The 19,858-nt window shown below is 43.0% G+C and overlaps 1 protein-coding gene across 1 annotated transcript; it reads right to left on the reverse strand.

The window, feature by feature from the left end:
• Positions 1 to 7,214: 7,214 nt before the first annotated feature.
• LOC120041551 (vesicle transport protein SFT2B-like) lies at positions 7,215 to 18,295 on the reverse strand. The gene is made up of 8 exons (XM_038986425.1): positions 18,152 to 18,295; positions 17,826 to 17,915; positions 15,925 to 16,010; positions 15,602 to 15,683; positions 15,416 to 15,451; positions 8,136 to 8,194; positions 7,888 to 7,917; positions 7,215 to 7,733 (listed from the first exon to the last, which is right to left on the reverse strand). Exons 1-8 carry the CDS (start codon positions 18,215 to 18,217, stop codon positions 7,694 to 7,696), a joined length of 489 nt encoding a protein of 162 aa, XP_038842353.1. The 5' UTR covers positions 18,218 to 18,295; the 3' UTR covers positions 7,215 to 7,693.
• Between the last annotated feature and the right edge of the window lie 1,563 nt (positions 18,296 to 19,858).

Genomic DNA, 19,858 nt, shown 5'->3' on the forward strand with positions numbered 1-19,858 from the left:
GAAGCTGTGGTTAACCTTGAGCGAGAACAGTATGCTTTCTATGCAGGTGCAAATAGCTCAAACAATGTTACAGAACTGTCTGACCCCAGTCTCTAGGGTGTGGGAGCGTAATCTACACAGCAACAGCGCCGGACACCAAGGAGCGCCAAGAGGCTGGGACCAGTCTGAGCGCCGGCGATAGGCTGAGCAAGTTTAAACCACGCTCAGCCTCTACTGTGATAGGCCAACAGACGGGTTGGAACTACGTCTATGTGACGTAGAAGTCCGAGAGGGAGGTAAGGGATCATGCAGTTCGCACTGATGGGAGGGGTCTGACCTGTTTTTACTGCCGGCAGCAGGGGCACAAAGCTTCAATGTGTCCGCTACGTAAATCTAAGCTCTCAGGTTACTGTTATGTACCCAGAGAGGGGGATGGTGTTCAGAATAGACAGACTCAGGAAGGGTCAGGCTTGGTACCTGTAAAAGTGAATGGTAAAAGTCTTACTGCAATGATTGACACCGGCAGTTCCCTGTCATTGATCAGAAAAGGTAATGTACCTGTTAATGATATTGATTACGGTCATCAGACTCTGATCCAATGTGTTCATGGTGACCAGTCACAGCAGCCCACAGCTGAGCTCACAGTTGAGATTCAGGGTCAGAAATACCTCCTCAAAGTTGGGGTAATGGAGAAGCTACCTTTTGAGATGATTTTGGGGAGGGATGTGCCTGTACTCTCTGATCTGTTGGGAAGTGTGGGGGGTCAGCTATATGAGCAGTCAGTTTGCCAGTCTGATGTTCAGGTGTCATGTTCAGTTGTCACTCGTGCCCAGGCCAAAGCTGGTTTACAACCTCTGCCTGACTTGTGTGATAGTCTGTGCGAGGGGGAAACCAAAGGGCCCAGAAAGTCACGCCGCCAGCGGCGTCTTGAGAAGTATGTGGGAACCCCTGTACCTGTTGCTGATGTGTCTGGGTTAGAGGTGCAATGGGATGTTCCGCAAAATTTTGCTACACTGCAGAAGTCTGATGCAACCTTGAAATGTTTGTTTGACAAGGCCTTAGCTGGGGACAGTCAATCTTCATGTGGGGGGATTTACACGGTAGACAACCAAATACTCTACCTTGGGTCAGAGGCAGATAGCAGGAAGTTGGTGGTGCCATCTACCTGTAGACCACTTGTTCTCAACCTTGCACATACAGTTCCATGGGCAGGTCATCTAGGGCAACATAAGACCTATCTTAGGCTCCCGTTTCTTTTGGCCCTCCATGTATACTGATGTACAAACCTACTGCAAGTCATGCCCCACGTGCCAGAAAACCAGTGCTGTCCGTAGATCTGACCGGGCTCCTCTATGTTCACTGCCAGTTATCTCTACCCCATTCAAGAGAATTGCAATGGACATTGTTGGACCCTTGGAGAAGAGTAGTGCAGGTTATAAGTATATATTGGTGATCTGTGACTATGCCACCCGGTTCCCAGAAGCCTTCCCACTCCGTTCCATAACCACTCCAAAAATAATCAGTGCTCTTGTTCAGCTCTTCTCTCGTGTAGGAATCCCAGATGAAATCCTGACGGACCAAGGGACAAACTTCACCTCGCGACTGATGGTTCAACTCCACCAACAGCTGGGCATTAAAGGCTTGAGGACCACTTCCTACCACCCCCAAACGGATGGGCTCGTAGAGAGATTCAATCAAACGCTCAAGAACATGCTGAGGAAGTTTGTGGATGACACTGGTAAAGACTGGGATAAGTGGTTACCCTTTCTGCTTTTTGCTTACAGGGAGGTGCCTCAGGCATCGACAGGTTTCTCGCCATTCGAACTCCTCTATGGATGGCCAGTGCAAGGACCACTGGACCTGCTGAAGAAGTGCTGGGAAGGTTCCCCAGTAGCTACCTCAGGACAGGGGATTGTCCAGTACGTCCTCCAGATGCGAGACAGGTTGGAGCGGTACCGAGAGGAAGCTAGGGCAAACCTACAGCAAGCCCAGAAGGCCCAGAAGAGAGGTTATGACCAGCACGCTCGCCACAGAGAGTTTGAGCCAGGACAGAAAGTCCTGCTCCTCCTTCCCTCGTCTACCAGCAAGCTCCTTGCACAGTGGCAAGGACCGTACCTAATCGGGAGGAAGATGGGCCCGGTGACCTACGAGGTGCTGCACTCGGACAAGGGTAAGAAGAAGCAAACCTACCATGTGAACCTTCTCAAGGCCTGGGAGGAGAAAGAGGAACTCTCCAAGGGAAAGTCCTTTCTGGTCCGCAGAGTAGAAGAAGAGGATGAGTCGGATGGGGTCACAGAGGCATGGAAAGAACGAGCAGAAGTCATACTGGCTCACCTGGAAGAAGACAAGCAAGATGAGCTGAATCAGCTGTTTGGCAAGTATCCAGCCCTCTTCAGTCAGAGACCAGGAAGAACCAAAGTCCTAGAGCACGTCATTCGTTTGAAACCTGGCCAGAACCCAGTCCGCCAGCATCCTTACCGTGTGCCTGAGAGGCTGGTGGTAGCCCTCAAGGAAGAGGTCCACACCATGATAGAAATGGATGTTGTCGAGCCATCTTCAAGTGAATGGAGCAGCCCTATTGTCATTGTCCCAAAGAAGGATGGCTCTTTGCGCGTCTGCATGGACTTCCGTAAGGTGAATGCCATCTCCCAGTTTGATGCCTATCCCATGCCCCGCATTGATGACTTACTGGAGAGAATAGGTAGAGCTCATTACATTACCACATTGGATCTCTGCAAAGGGTACTGGCAGGTGCCCCTGGATGAACAATCCAAGGCCTACACTGCATTCCGGACGCCAATGGGCCTGTTCCAGTTCAAGGTCATGCCGTTTGGCCTTCATGGGGCCCCTGCGACTTTCCAGAGGCTGATGGACAAGGTCCTCCAGGACTGTGACGATTACTGTGCTGCTTACTTGGACGACGTGGTGATCTACAGCCACTCCTGGGAGGAGCACATACAGCATCTTAGCAGAGTCCTGGGGAAGATCCATGATGCAGGCCTCACGCTTAACCTCCTGAAGTGTGAGTGGGCGAAACAGGAGACAAAGTACCTGGGTTACCAGCTGGGTAAGGGTGAAGTTCGGCCTCAGGTGGACAAAGTGGAATCCATCAGGAACAGCCCTCAACCCAGAACCAAGACACAGGTGAAGTCCTTCCTAGGTCTGGCAGGGTGGTACCGGAGATTCATTCCGCAGTTTTCGACCATCGCTGTCCCTCTGACCAACCTCACTTCAAAGGTGGCCAGCAACCCTGTGAAGTGGACTGAGGAGTGTGAGGAAGCCTTCCTGATACTGAAAAACCGACTGTGCTCATTCCCTGTTCTCCAGACCCCTGATTTTCAGAAGAGATTTCTCGTGCAGGTGGACGCTTCGGCTGTGGGAATTGGAGCTGTACTGGCCCAAGGAGAGCCAGGAGAAGAGCTTCCCGTGCTGTACCTGAGTCGGAAGCTGTTGCCCAGGGAAACCAGGTATTCTACAATCGAGAAGGAGTGCCTGGCTATAAAGTGGGCCCTAGATAGCCTCCGTTACTACCTTCTTGGGAGGGAATTTGACCTACACACGGACCACAGAGCACTGACCTGGATCCAGACCATGAAGGACCGAAATTCTCGTGTGACCAGGTGGTATCTGGAGCTCCAGCCCTTCAGGTTCTGTGTCCGTCACAAGGCAGGAAAGGAAAACGTCACGGCGGACTACCTATCAAGGCTCCCGAACCTGGTCGCTTCAGGAGAGGAGGAAGGTAATGTGACGTAGAAGTCCGTCACTGGCCGCGGGCAGCATTTGGTTCTTTAACCTCTAACGAGCCTCAACCCCGGATCCGGGATCACCCCCCACCCCCCCCACACTGATTAGCATCGCTAGCATAGCGTCACAATTAAATAGTAGCATCTAAATATCATTAAATCACAAGTCCAAGCCACCTAATGAAAGATACAGATCTTGTGAATAAAGCCACCATTTCAGATTTTTAAAATGTTTTACAGGGAAGACACAATATGTAAATCTATTAGCTAACCACGTTAGCAAAGGACACGATTTTTTTACTCCCAACAGCTTTTTCCTGCGTCAGTAGCTATCACTAATTCGACTAAATAAAAATATATATAGCCACTAACCAAGAAACAACTTCATAATATGACAGTCTGATAACATATTTATGGTATAGCATAGTTTTTTTTTGGAAAAATGTGCATTTTTCAGGTATAAATCACAGTTCTACATTGCAGCTGCAATCTGAAATAGTGCTGACCCAGCCAGAACAATTACAGAGACCAACGTCATATAACGAATTACTCATCTTAAAACATTTCAGAAAAATACACAGCGTACAGATATTGAAAGCCCAACATCTGGTGAATCCAAACAATATTTCAGATTTATTAAATGTTTTATAACGAAAACAAAATGTAGCGCTAAATTAGCATAGCTATACCAGGCAGATTCGGCTAGGCGCCCACGGCCAGTTCACATGCACAACAGATATGATATAACATCGTAAATTGGGTCTTACTATGGCTGATCTTTCATCAGAATGTTGATCAGTGTCCTTTGTCAAGATGAGTCGTTGGTTCCGTTCAGAAATCTTCCTTTCCCACTCCATTTAGCACAGGTACCGGTCGAGTGGCACGGATCTCTCAAATGTAAATAAATTGTGACAACGGAACACCGCAAAACTCCCAAAAAAATTCAAATAATCTGATTAAACTATATTGAAAAAACATACATTACGATGATATGGTCACATGTATCAAACAAAATTCGACACGGAGATAGTTTTCATCCATAACGCCAGCAAAACAGTACACAATCGCAGCTCCAACTCGTGCGAATCAGCAAACCGGAAGTTGTCGGTCACGCCAAAGAAATAGGTCTTATTTCACGTCAGTAAACAAAGAATTTCTCCTCTGACGTCCTCTTGACACCCAGAGGAAGGCGAATGAGGTGTGTTTCGGGTCATAGGGGGCACGACCATATATAGGCAGAGCTTTGAAGCCAGCATAACACATCTTGATTTTATGTTCTTGGTCATGGAAAGTGCTGTGAAATGACTTCTGTATCACTCAGAGACAAAATTGAAACGGTTTTAGAAACTAGAGATTGTTTTCTTTCCAATGGTATTATTTATATGCATGTAGTAAGAGCAATAATTGAATAAGAGGCAGTTTAATCTGTAGAGCAAATTATGCTAATGGGAAAATAGCACCCCCTGTATTCTCAAGAAGTTAACGCACGCACACATTCATCACTCCTCCCTGCTCCGTTATAAGATAAGTTAACAATGTGGGTCGACACACAAATTAACTTCTGTCTTAGTACATACATTTCACACTTGTCAGTGTTCATATTTAAGATATGCAATATTTATAATACTTATCAATGTTGTGGATGAGTTCTTTGTTTGTTCGTTCTGTTCCTCTCTCTCTCCATCTCGGTACCTTCCGGGTATGCTGGAAAAGGACCCGAGCTAAGGGATTGGGCTGGCTTTATAGTGCCTGTGCTGGAAAAGGACCCGAGCTAAGGGAATTGGGCTGGCTTTATAGTGCCTGTGCTGGAAAAGGACCCGAGCTAAGGGAATTGGGCTGGCTTTATAGTGCCTGTGCTGGAAAAGGACCCGAGCTAAGGGAATTGGGCTGGCTTTATAGTGCCTGTGCTGGAAAAGGACCCGAGCTAAGGGATTGGGCTGGCTTTATAGTGCCTGTGCTGGATAAGGACCCGAGCTAAGGGATTGGGCTGGCTTTATAGTGCCTGTGCTGGATAAGGACCCGAGCTAAGGGAATTGGGCTGGCTTTATAGTGCCTGTGCTGGATAAGGACCCGAGCTAAGGGATTGGGCTGGCTTTATAGTGCCTGTGCTGGAAAAGGACCCGAGCTAAGGGATTGGGCTGGCTTTATAGTGCCTGTGCTGGATAAGGACCCGAGCTAAGGGATTGGGCTGGCTTTATAGTGCCTGTGCTGGAAAAGGACCCGAGCTAAGGGATTGGGCTGGCTTTATAGTGCCTGTGCTGGAAAAGGACCCGAGCTAAGGGATTGGGCTGTCTTTATAGTGCCTGTGCTGGATAAGGACCCGAGCTAAGGGATTGGGCTGTCTTTATAGTGCCTGTGCTGGATAAGGACCCGAGCTAAGGGAATTGGGCTGGCTTTATAGTGCCTGTCCCAAATGGCTCGTTAATGGGCATATTGAAAGATACTGTCAGTAGTGATGTAATGTTGTAAATGTTATGTTGTGGTATTGTTTAAAAAACCTGTTGCAATGTATATCCTTTAGTAGGTTTAGTTAATGGAAAATGTAGGTTTGTATAGTTAATTGCTTAATTAATTAGGGTTAATTGTTCTGAGGGGAGGGGCTAGCCCTACAAAAGGAGCCTCTCTTTCAGTTCATGAGAGGCATTTTGGATTGAGCTGTGGATGGGGCAGCATTGTTTTAAGCTGTCCCATAAGGTAGACGTTTGATGGCAGTACTGTTGTTTTTTGTTCCGGAATCACCTTGTAAATAAACACCTTTGCACAGAAGAACTTTTGCGGTTCCGCCATCTTTTTATTTTGATAAAGGTTAGGTTTTCCAGTTTAGCCTTCTGGCCTACTCTACGTGACAGTCTATCACAGTATAAGAACAGCTGTTTACTTACATCCTGCCAGTTCCCTGTTCTTCCCTGCGAGGTGTTACAGTGAACCCGTATATACGAAAATTGCATTTACCATTTATCGCTTGAGTTTAATAAAAATACTTAAAGTATATTCGGTGACTCTGAATCACATTTTGTCCTGATACCAGATTTGAATTGACGCAAATCCTTAATAATTAGCAATGACAGTCAAAACAACACAGTATCAAGAACAAGATAAAACTAATTGAAAATAGCCACTTACCATTCCCCGCGACAGTTCCTTGTCATTGTTGCTATCTGGCCATCCAAAACCACAACACACACAACTTTCTGGCTCATTGAAGCAGGCGCATCGTTTGTGACATTCTCAGCCAGCCAGCCTTTTCAAACAGAAACATTTGGGAGTGGGATGTTTCGCTTCCTCTTCCATCCCTAATGTGGTTTCCTCACAGGCTTGATTCCATTAGGAAAACATCTTTCCTAGGTGTGGTGAATGTGTTACTAACGTCTTTCCTTGCAGACGTCCCTCTACTGTGTCTGGCTTGATATGGGAAAGCATTATGCTAAAGTATACCCACCTCTGGAGATACTAAAAATAAATAAAAACATCAAGGTTTCTGAATCACAACCATTTAGCATGAATAAAGTCCTTCATTTATAAACCTTTATAATACATTCACATATTTACAGCATATGCAGAGACCTTATGAGAAAAAAAATCAACAATTGGATCGAATAATTACATGTTCTTACTTCTCATCACCAACAATTTCCCCCACAGTAGTAAACAGATATACATAGTAAAAAAGACAAATGTTTCCACTAGAAATTGTCGAAACATCTAAATAAACCCAAAGCACAATACTTCCCTAATAGTGGAAATACAAAGGATTTAAAAAAATACCATTAAAAAAATGTAAGTGGAAGGGTATAGAGGTAGTACAATTTTACTGTAAGGAGTTGGTTGGCCCCCTCTCAAGCAGCGTGTCAAAGGTATGGACAATACAACTTTCAGTTTCAAACATATATCCATGGAGCTCAGACCAGAAAGATATCCTTTGTAATTGAGGCACAGTTGTTTCTTCAAGCTGACAGGCCAGCCTGAGGTCTTCACTTTACACACATCGTAATAATCTTCAGGATGGCATCTCTGGGGTAAAAACAACAAGGGAACAACCAGGTATACTGTACTGTATAATGTCAAAATACATATCTGTTCAGTTGTTCTGATACATTCCAACATAGACCCAAAACTGTAGTCTTTAAAACAGAAAATGATCTTCATGAATGATAAGATAACAAACCTGATAAAAGGGATATAAGACAAGCCATACCTGCAGAGAAGAGAATCAAATCAAATTTATTTATATAGCCCTTCTTACATCAGCTGATATCTCAAAGTGCTGTACAGAAACCCAGCCTAAACCCCCAAACAGCAAGCAATGTAGGTGTAGAAGCAGAGAAGACAGATCATTCCATTAAACACATTCCACATCCATCAAAGCCTGAAACTATAGAACACATATTACAATAGGAACAAAAACTAACTCACCAGGCAAATGCTAGGACTTGCAAAATGCAAAACAACAAAGCGAGACCAAAGTTCACCCACTAGAAGAAAAAAAAGTTAATGATCACCTAATATAAAACACAGTTAATAATCACCTGATATAAAACACAGTTAATAATCACCTGATATAAAACACAGTTAATAATCACCTGATATAAAACACAGTTAATAATCACCTGATATAAAACACAGTTAATAATCACCTGATATAAAACACAGTTAATAATCACCTGATATAAAACACAGTTAATAATCACCTGATATAAAACACAGTTAATAATCACCTGATATAAAACACAGTTAATAATCACCTAATATAAAACACAGTTAATGATCACCTGATATAAAACACAGTTAATAATCACCTAATATAAAACACAGTTAATAATCACCTGATATAAAACACAGTTAATCACCTAATATAAAACACAGTTAATAATCACCTAATATAAAACACAGTTAATCACCTGATATAAAACACAGTTAATAATCACCTGATATAAAACACAGTTAATCACCTAATATAAAACACAGTTAATAATCACCTGATATAAAACACAGTTAATAATCACCTGATATAAAACACAGTTAATCACCTAATATAAAACACAGTTAATCACCTAATATAAAACACAGTTAATAATCACCTAATATAAAACACAGTTAATAATCACCTGATATAAAACACAGTTAATGATCACCTGATATAAAACACAGTTAATCACCTAATATAAAACACAGTTAATAATCACCTGATATAAAACACAGTTAATAATCACCTGATATAAAACACAGTTAATCACCTGATATAAAACACAGTTAATCACCTGATATAAAACACAGTTAATGATCACCTAATATAAAACACAGTTAATAATCACCTAATATAAAACACAGTTAATGATCACCTGATATAAAACACAGTTAATAATCACCTAATATAAAACACAGTTAATCACCTAATATAAAACACAGTTAATAATCACCTGATATAAAACACAGTTAATAATCACCTGATATAAAACACAGTTAATAATCACCTAATATAAAACACAGTTAATAATCACCTGATATAAAACACAGTTAATAATCACCTGATATAAAACACAGTTAATCACCTGATATAAAACACAGTTAATAATCACCTAATATAAAACACAGTTAATAATCACCTGATATAAAACACAGTTAATCACCTGATATAAAACACAGTTAATAATCACCTGATATAAAACACAGTTAATAATCACCTGATATAAAACACAGTTAATAATCACCTGATATAAAACACAGTTAATAATCACCTGATATAAAACACAGTTAATAATCACCTGATATAAAACACAGTTAATAATCACCTGATATAAAACACAGTTAATAATCACCTGATATAAAACACAGTTAATAATCACCTGATATAAAACACAGTTAATAATCACCTGATATAAAACACAGTTAATAATCAATTGTATCATCAGCTCCAGGGAACTTTGACCTTCAGCCATGAGACTATAGGTAACCGCTGATCTTGAACATCAGAACTTGTGGCTGCGGGTCCGATATGATAATGAACAGCTAGTTTGTTCTCCTCTGGCTACATTGACTTAAATACAAAACCTAGGAGGCTCATGGTTCTCACCCCCTTTGATTATGACAACTTCCGGAGGAGGTCTTCCAACCAATCGCAGCTCTTGCAGAAAAAACAGACATGTTGTCCACTCAATCAAAGGATTATATAATTAATCTAGTAATAAAAGCATAAGCTACAGCTAGCTAGCACTGCATAAAATGTGCTGAGTAGTTGACTCAAAGAAAAAGTCAATACTTTTATTCTAAAAAATGAAGGAGAAGCAGGTGAGAGAGACCTATATTTAGTTGCATCTTTTTCACTTAGCTAGCAAATGCAACTAGCTACTTTAGCCTACTCAAACACCCAGCTTAAACAGAGGGATGCTATGTTAGCTTGCTGGCTATGGCTACCCAACACTGGAAGTCTTCTAAATCAAGGTAAGCTTTTGGTTGTATTAATTTATTGCCACCGGAGCCCGCTGGTGTAACTGCTAAACTGCTTGCTGACTGTACACTGTACGATGGAAATTCGGCTTGGCCCCTAAGACACTCAAACTTTTACAGATGCACCATTAAGAGCATCCTGTCAGGCTGTATCACCGCCTGGTACGGCAACAGCACCGTCCGCAACCGCAGGGCTCTCCAGAGGGTGGTGTTGTCTTCCCAACGTATCACCGGAGCTATACTGCCTGTCCTCCAGGACATTTACAGCACCCGGTGTCACAGGAAGGCCAAAAAGATCAAAGATCTCAGGCACCCGAGCCACGGCCTGTTCACCCCGCTAACAGCCAAAAAAGGCGAGGTCAGTATAGGTGCATCAAAGTTGGGACTGAGAGACTGAAAAACAGCTATCGCATGGTATTCAGACTGTTAAATAGTCACCACTAACCGGCCCCCGTCCAGTACCCTGCCCTGAACTTAGTCACTAGCCAGGTACCACCTGGTTACTCAACCCTGCACCTTAGAGGCTGCTGCCCTATTTACATAGACATGGAATCACTGGTCACTTTAATAATGGAACACCGGTCATTTAATAATGTATACATACTGTTTTACCCATTTCATATGTATACAGTGCCTTCGGAAAGTATTCAGACCCCTTGACTTTTTCCACATTGTTACAGCCAGTGGTGTAAAGTAGTTTTTTGGGGTATCTGTACTCTACTAATTTATATATTTGACAACTTTTACTAGACTACATTCCTAAAGAAAATAATGTCCTTTTTACTCCATACATTTTCCCTGACACCCAAAAGAAAATGGTCTAATTTAACCACTTATCAAGAAAACATCCCCGGTCATCCCTACTTCCTCTGATCTGACGGACGCATTAAACACAAATGCTTTGTTTGAAAATTAAATGTGTGGGTGTTGGAGTGTGCCCCTGGCTATCTGTAAATTAAAGAAACAAGAAAATGTGCTGTCTGGTTTGCATAATAAGGAATTTGAAATTATGAATATTTTGACTTTAGATGCTATATTTAAAGCCAAATACTTTTACTCAAGTACAGTGCATGTCAGAGCGAAAACCAAGCCATGAGGTTGAAGGAATTGTCTGTACAGCGCCGAGACAGGATTGTGTCGGGGCACAGATCTGGAAGGGTACCAGAAAAAAAAAAAGTCTGCAGCATTGAAGGTCCCCAAGAACACAGTGGCCTCCATCATTCTTAAATGGAAGAAGTTTGGAACCACCAAGACTCTTCCTAGAGCTGGCCGCCCAGCCAAACTGAGCAATCGGGGGAGAAGGGCCTTGGTCAGGGAGGTGACCAAGAACCCGATGGTCACTCTGACAGTACTCTAGAGTTCATGTGTGGAGATGGGAGAACCTTCCAGAAGGACAACAACCCTAAGCACACAACCAAGACAAAGCAGGATTGGCTTTGGGACATGTCTCTGAATGTCCTTCAGCGGACTAGCTAGAGCCCGGACTTGAACCAGATCGAACATCTCTGGAGAGACCTGAAAATAGCTGTGCAGCAACGCTCCCCATCCAACTTGACAGAGCTTGTGAGGATCTGCAAAGAAGAATGGGAGAAACTCCCCAAATACAGGTGTGCCAAGCTTGTAGCATTAAACCCAAGACTTGAGGCTGTAATCGTTGCCAAAGGTGCTTCAACAAAGTACTGAGTTAAGGATCTGAATACTGATGTAAATATGATACCTGTTTTATTTTTAATAAATTAATAACTTTCAAAAAAACCTCTTTCCACTTTGTCATGATGGGGTATTGTGTGTAGATTGATGAGGAACAAATTGAATTTAATAAATTTTAGAATAAGGCTGTAATGTAACAAAATGTGGAAAAAGTCAAGGGGTCTCAATACTTTCCAAATGCACTGAACATACGTCTGAGGACGGCATAAACCTTTTAATTATCGGCCGTGGCTGCGGGTCCGACTTGGATCACATTTTGCATATTGTGTACTTCACATGCAGAGAACTGACTACTCAGGCAAATGGTGCTTGTTTTAATAAAGTTAGATCAAAACTGAATCAATGACTGCAAGATCACATAATGAGAGTATTCTACATAACAAAAACAAATATTTTTTATTGTAATTTTTTTTATTTAACTAGGCAAGTCAGTTAACTGGACGACGCTGGGCCAATTGTACGTCGCCCTATGGAACTCCCAATCACGGCCGGTTGTGATGCCCTGGTTCAAATCCAGGCTTATCTGTAGTGACGCCTCTAGCACTGAGATGCAGTGACTTAGACCGCTGCGCCCCAAATATAAGGTCTGAATACTTATGTAAATGTGATATTTCAGATTATTTTTATAAAATTGCAAATACATTTTCAAAAATGTTTGCTTTGTCATTATGGGGTATTGTGTGTAGATTGAGAGGATTTTATTTTATTAATTTTAGAATAAGGCTGTAACACAAAATGTGGAAGGGGTCTGAATACTTTCCAAATGCACTGTATTTCAGTTTGCTCCTATCAGAACATACACTATATATACACACAAGTATGTGGACACCCCAAATTAGTGGATGTGTCGATTTGTCAATAACAGCTGGTGATCTAATATAATAAAATCTAATATTAAAGACTCAAGGTTTTGCTCGCCTGAGGTAGAGTATCTCATATGAAGCTGTAGACCACACTATTTACCAAGAGAGTTTATCTATATTTTTATAGATACACCCCAAACAGATGCTGGTACTAAGACTGCACTTTCGAGCTGTATAAGGCCATAAGCAAACAAGAACATGCTCATCCAGAGGCAGCACTCCTACTGTCCGGGAACTTAAATCCATTTTACCTCATTTCTACCAGCATGTCACATGTGCAACCAAAATATATATATAAAGTTGAAGTCGGAAGTTTACATACACTTAGGTTGGAGTCATTAAAACAAATTTTTCGAAAACTCCACAAATCTCTTGTTTTACAAACTATAGTTTTGGCAAGTCGGTTAGGACATCTAATGTGTGCATGACATGACACCAAGATGTTCAACATGTCCGAGTCTGTTACACCTACATGTTTCAAGTAAACCTCCATAGTCCCTGTGCCCAAGAACACCAAGGTAACCTGCCTAAATGACTATAGACCCGTAGCACTCACGCCAGTAGCCATGAAGTGCTTTGAAAGGCTGGTCATGGCTCACAAACACCATAATCCCAGAAACCCTAGACCCACTCAAACTCCAATTTGCATACTGCACCAACAGATCCACAGATGACGCAATCTCGATTGCACTCCACACTGCCCTTTCCCACCCCATAGTGCCCTCAAAGCTCATCACTAAGCTAAGGACCCTGGGACTAAACACCTTTCTCTGCAACTGGATCCTGGACGTCCAGACGGGACGACCCCAGGTGGTATGGGGTAGGCAACAACACATCTGGCACACTGATCCTCAACACGGGGGCCCGTCAGAGGTGCTTAGTCCCCTGCTGTACTCTGTTCACCCACGACTGCATGGCCAAACAACTCCAACACTAAGTTTCCGACAACAACAGTGGTAGGCCTGATCACCAACAACGATGAGACAGCCTATAGGGAGGAGGTCAGAGACCTGGCAGTGTGGTGCCAGGACAACAACCTCTCCCTCAACATGATCAAGACAAAGGAGCGGATCTTGGACTACAGGTGCAACACTCACTACCGAGTTCCAAACTGCCTCTGGAAGCAACGTCAGAACAAGAACTGTTCCTCGGGAGCTTCATGAAAGGGGTTTCCATGGCCGAGCAGACGCACACAAGCCTAAGATCACCATGCGCAATGCCAAGCGTTGGCTGGAGTGGTGCAAAGCTCCCCACCATTGGAGCATTGGAAACACGTTCTCTGGAGTGATGAATCACATTTCACCATCAGGCAGTCCGACAGACAAATCTGGGTTTGACGAATGCCAGGAGAACGCTACCTGCTCGAACGCATAGTGACAACTGTAAAGTTTGGTGGAGGAGGAATAATGGTCTGGGGCTATTTTTCATGGTTCGGGCTAGGCCCCTTCCCCAGTGAAGGGAAATCTTAACACTACAGCATACAATGACATTCTAGATGATTCTGTGTTTCCAACTTTATACCAACAGCATGGGGAAGGCCCTTTCCTGTTTCAGCATGACAATGCCCCTGTGCACAAAACGAGGTCCATACAGAAATATTTTGTTGAGATCGCTGTGGAAGAACTTGACTGGCCTCCACAGTACCCTAAACTCAACCATCAAACATCTTTGGCATGAATTGGAATGCTGATTGCAAGCCAGGCCTAATCGCCCGTCATCAATACCCAACATCACTAATGCTCTTGTGCCTGAATGGAAGCAAGTCCCTGCAGCAGAGTTCCAACATCTAGTGGAAAGCTTTCCCAGATGAGTGGAGGCTGTTATAGCAGCAATGGGGGTGGGGGGGGGGGGGGATCAACGCCATATTAATGCCCATGTTTTTTGGAATGAGATGTTCGACGAGCAGGTACCTTTTGGCCATGTAGTGTATATGTTCAATTTGCTCCTAGCAGCACATGTTCAATTTGCTCTTAGCAGAACTCAGCTAGGCGAAGGTCTATGCTCACATACTTCCTAAACACCTGGCAATATTACTGTTGTTTGTCCCTCGTGAGCCACCGTAGCAACATAGCCATAACACTTCCTCAAAATAAATCACAATTAATCTAAGATAAATTAAGAAATCTGTAATTAATTTAGACGTCTTACTAAGATGTTTTGCACAGTATTTCTGAAGTAAAAACATGTACATTAAAACTAGTCATGGCTAGTTATGGCTATAAGTCTCCCGGGTGGCGCAGTGGTCTAGAGCACTGCATCGCAGTGCTAGCTGCGCCACCAGAGTCTCTGGGTTCGCGCCCAGGCTCTGTCGCAGCCGGCCGCGACCGGGAGGTCCGTGGGGCGACGCACAATTGGCTTAGCGTCGTCCGGGTCCGGGTTAGGGAGGGTTTGGCCGGTAGGGATATGTGTAAAGTGTGTAAAGTGTAAAGTGGATATTGTAAAGTGGTTGTTCCACTGGATATCATAAGGTGAATGCACCAATTTGTAAGTCGCTCTGGATAAGAGCGTCTGCTAAATGACTTAAATGTAAAAAAATGTAAAATGTAGTCATCTCTCATTGAATGACAACAAACACTTCATTGAAGAAATCCTGTCCATAGTTCCTGCTCCTACTGTGTGCATGAACAGCCAAATAAAAACTTCCTGAAAACATAACAAAATATAGGCTTAACTCACCCAGAAGGCTGCACAGAGAGTCAACACAAGACATGTCTAGAACACAGAACAGAAGTGAATTCAAACTTGATGTACCTTTGTTTTCTTTCTAGGATTATCATTCTTTTCATATTCACATAGTGCTACGAAATGGCATCAATGGGAATGCAGTCCTTTCTAAACCTAACATTAGTAGCTGGTACTCACCAACATGATAGTAGTGGCCAGAGCTCTGGTCTTGTCACACATCCTCTTCAGCTGTTTGACTGGTCCCATCAGGAACATGGTGCTGATAGGACAGAACTGTTATTATCTACGGTGCTGAGGACAGTTTAGGTTTAGATAGAGACGGTTAAGGAAACACTCACAAAGGACACAATCAACCTCTTTGTTATAAATGGTTGTTTCTAAAGGACAGAATCACATATCAGGTCATTGACAGTTTACTGAATCATATTTGTCATGAAGTAAATGTCATAATGAAAAGGTCCTGAGTCGTCAGGTGTTGAGGGCATTCTGCTGAATCTCACCTGCAGAGTGAACAGATGTTTCCAAATGTATAAAAGATGATGAAGAGGAGGATTCCTACTTTGGGGATGAAGAGCATACAGACTCCCTGTAGAGGCAAGACAGATCATTTATCAGTTTCAACCTCAACATTGAAGATGTCATTAATATAATAATTTTTAAAGGGGCAGTGCAGTTAAAAACGTGATTTCCTGCTGTTTTTAATGATATTTCCACACTATGATGTCGAAATAACACTCTGAAATTGTGAAAATTATGAGAATGCCCTTTTGAAATGTAAGAGCATTTTGAAAACAATGCAAGGAATTTCAGCCTGTTCATGTGGGATGGAGTTTTTGTCCCAGAGCATGACATCACAATCTGATCAGATTATTCTGACCAATGACCAGTCATGTTTAATTTGCACATGCATCCTCCTTCTATGAAGGGGTAAACAGAGTAAGCTCTAGAGAGTCTAGACCCTTCAAACTCAAACGCTGGACCTCAAAGCCAGTTCCACTGCATTTCTCATTGTTCCCCTCTAATCAGGGACTGATTTAGACCTGGGACACCAGGTGTGTACAATTCATTATCCGGTAGAACAGAAAACCAGCAGTCACCGGACCTCGTAGGGTCAGAGTTGAATACCCCTGGTCTAGACAATTCTATCTGCCAAGCAGGGCTGTGTATGTAAATATATTTTAGTTTGTATCAACACGCCCAGATTGAGAATTTCAATGGCAAAAGGAGGCTCAGGGAAATAAATGATTAAAAATATGTTTGGAGTTATTTTTATGAAATAAACAGTGGTTTATTAGACGTACAGTGATGATGCATGGGGGCTGTAAGGTATCTAGACGTACAGTGATGATGCATGGGGGCTGTAAGGTATCTAGACGTACAGTGATGATGCATGGGGGCTGTAAGGTATCTACGAGCCATGACTTGACAAGTTCCTACAGGACTCCTATAGAACCATGCCAGATTTCATGCCAGACCATAAAGTAGACAGCAGGAGCGGTAGAGATACTCTTAATGATTGGCTATGAAAAGCCAACTGACATTTACTCCTGAGGTGCTGACTTGCTGCACCCTCGACAACTACTGTGATTATTATTATTTGACCCTGCTGGTCATTTATGAACATCTTGGCCATGTTCTGTTATAATCTCCACCCGGCACAGCTAGAAGAGGACTGGCCACCCCTCATAGCCTGGTTCCTCTCTAGGTTTCTTCCTAGGTTTTGGCCTTTCTAGGGAGTTTTTCCTAGTCACCGTGCTTCTACACCTGCATTGCTTGCTGTTTGGGGTTTTAGGCTGGGTTTCTGTACAGCACTTTGAGATATCAGCTGATGTAAGAAGCCCCCCCCCCCCCCCCCCCCAGAGTCAGATGAACTTGTGGATACCATTTGTATGTCGCTGTGTCCAGTATGAAGAAAGTTAGAGGTAGTTTCCTGAGCCAAAGCTAACTCAAAGCACAATGACTGGAAGTTTACATGCTAGCTGTTCCCATAGACTGCCAGTCATTGTGCTAACACTAGTTAGCCACTTCCTTCAAACTGCATGCAGAGACATACAAATGGCATCCAAGAGTTCATCTGACTCTGGAGGGGGGGGGGGGGGGGGGTAGATAAAGGTGCTTCATTGCCTAAAGCAAAAGTCTCCCTTTAAGTCATGTGGTGCAGAGCACATGTAGGAGACGCGTTTCACCTGGAAAACAAAGAAGAGCACACAATGCCTCTCAATTAAACAAAAGAGATGTTGCACATTCCTGAGCACAGGATAAACCTGTAGCACCACATCTCTCTGGATGCACAAGGTGTCTCCTGATCAGAAATGGGTGGTTGCCAAATAAGCACAAACACACACATTGTAATACTGTAAATAATTGTATGTAGGAAAGCAACATATTCAAATCCACTTACCAAGATTGAGCAGGTGACCCCAATCACAAAACAGATCATAAATCCCTTCACTCGTGTACCCCAACCCAAAGTAGATGCTTCATTCGCTGCCTGAACCAAGTAAAGTCAATCAGTGAGGAGCCACAGGTTCACATGAGAGAGAAGATGCATTGATTTAGGAATATACTTTACATTAAATTAGATTCGTTTACTTTCATATATTTGACACTTTAATGGGTAAATCACAAATTATTATTATGTTTATATCATAATGACAGTGGATTAAATGTTTAAATATTTGTCTATAATATCAATTTATACTACATTTGATCAATTCGGTTTTTTACCTGCAAGATGTTGCCATTTTCATTGGGTCCATCCGTTCCGCTCAAAACTGATTTAAGTTTGTCCATGACTTTTAACGCGTTGGCTGGGCGCAGTAAGTCAGGATGAGGATCGGATGTTTGATTTCTGTTGCTTCCCGGTGTGACGATATGAATCACGGAGCAGAAATAAGAAGGTCCGGAAGCAGACTGCAAACAGCGCTACGCAAACCACGCCCCAGTGGGCGGAGCTAGGCATGTTGCTCGTGCACTTGGACACATCATCACGGACTCTGGCCGTTCGAGAGGATTAAAACCGTAATGTATCAAGGCTAAATTATGACTGACTGATCTACAAATAATAATGAGCAGTTATTTATGACGCAAGTTTGTTTGTTGATTAGTCAGTTGGCAGTCGCCTGCACTGTTGGCTGCCATGTCAAACAAGCCCAAGGCCTCTCATTTTACAATGGGTCTGTGATGGTTCTGTGTAGTTATGATAGTATATTTGAGACAAGTGTATTGCAGTGAATTTGGTCAATGACTTAATAATTAAAATACTGTATCGTTGAGTAACAAACAGGGAAACAATGAGTCCCAGACAGTTCTCAATAGAACGTGTTAATCTGCCTAAGTGTGGTGCTGGTTCTTTGGATTAATTAGTGACCAGAGCAAGTTGGAAGACTGTCAACTGACTGATCTACAAGTCACCTGGCATCATAAATAACTACTCATTATTATGTGTAGACCAGTCAGTCAGTCAGTCACAATTTACCCATGATACACTACGGTTGTGATGCTCTCCAACATGGCCAATAGGTTCTCACTTCAGAGGATTACCCATGATGCATTACAGTTGTGATGCTCTCCAACATGGCCAATAGGTTCTCACTATAGAGGATTACCCATGATACACTACGGTTGTGATGCTCTCCAACATGCCCAATAGGTTCTCACTTCAGAGGATTACCCATGATACACTACGGTTGTGATGCTCTCCAACATGGCCAATAGGTTCTCACTTCAGAGGATTACCCATGATACACTACGGTTATGATGCTCTCCAACATGGCCAATAGGTTCTCACTTCAGAGGATTACCCATGATACACTACGGTTGTGATGCTCTCCAACATGGCCAATAGGTTCTCACTTCAGAGGATTACCCATGATACACTACGGTTGTGATGCTCTCCAACATGGCCAATAGGTTCTCACTTCAGAGGATTACCCATGATACACTACGGTTGTGATGCTCTCCAGCATGGCCAATAGGTTCTCACTTCAGAGGATTACCCATGATACACTACGGTTGTGATGCTCTCCAACATGGCCAATAGGTTCTCACCTCAGAGGATTACCCATGATGCATTACGGTTGTGATGCTCTCCAACATGGCCAATAGGTTCTCACTTCAGAGGATTACCCATGATACACTACGGTTGTGATGCTCTCCAACATGGCCAATAGGTTCTCACTTCAGAGGATTACCCATGATACACTACGGTTGTGATGCTCTCCAGCATGGCCAATAGGTTCTCACTTCAGAGGATTACCCATGATACACTACGGTTGTGATGCTCTCCAACATGGCCAATAGGTTCTCACCTCAGAGGATTACCCATGATGCATTACGGTTGTGATGCTCTCCAACATGGCCAATAGGTTCTCACTTCAGAGGATTACCCATGATACACTACGGTTGTGATGCTCTCCAACATGGCCAATAGGT

This window comes from Salvelinus namaycush, unplaced genomic scaffold (genome assembly GCF_016432855.1).
Source record: "Salvelinus namaycush isolate Seneca unplaced genomic scaffold, SaNama_1.0 Scaffold470, whole genome shotgun sequence".
Classification (NCBI taxonomy): Eukaryota; Metazoa; Chordata; class Actinopteri; order Salmoniformes; family Salmonidae; genus Salvelinus; species Salvelinus namaycush.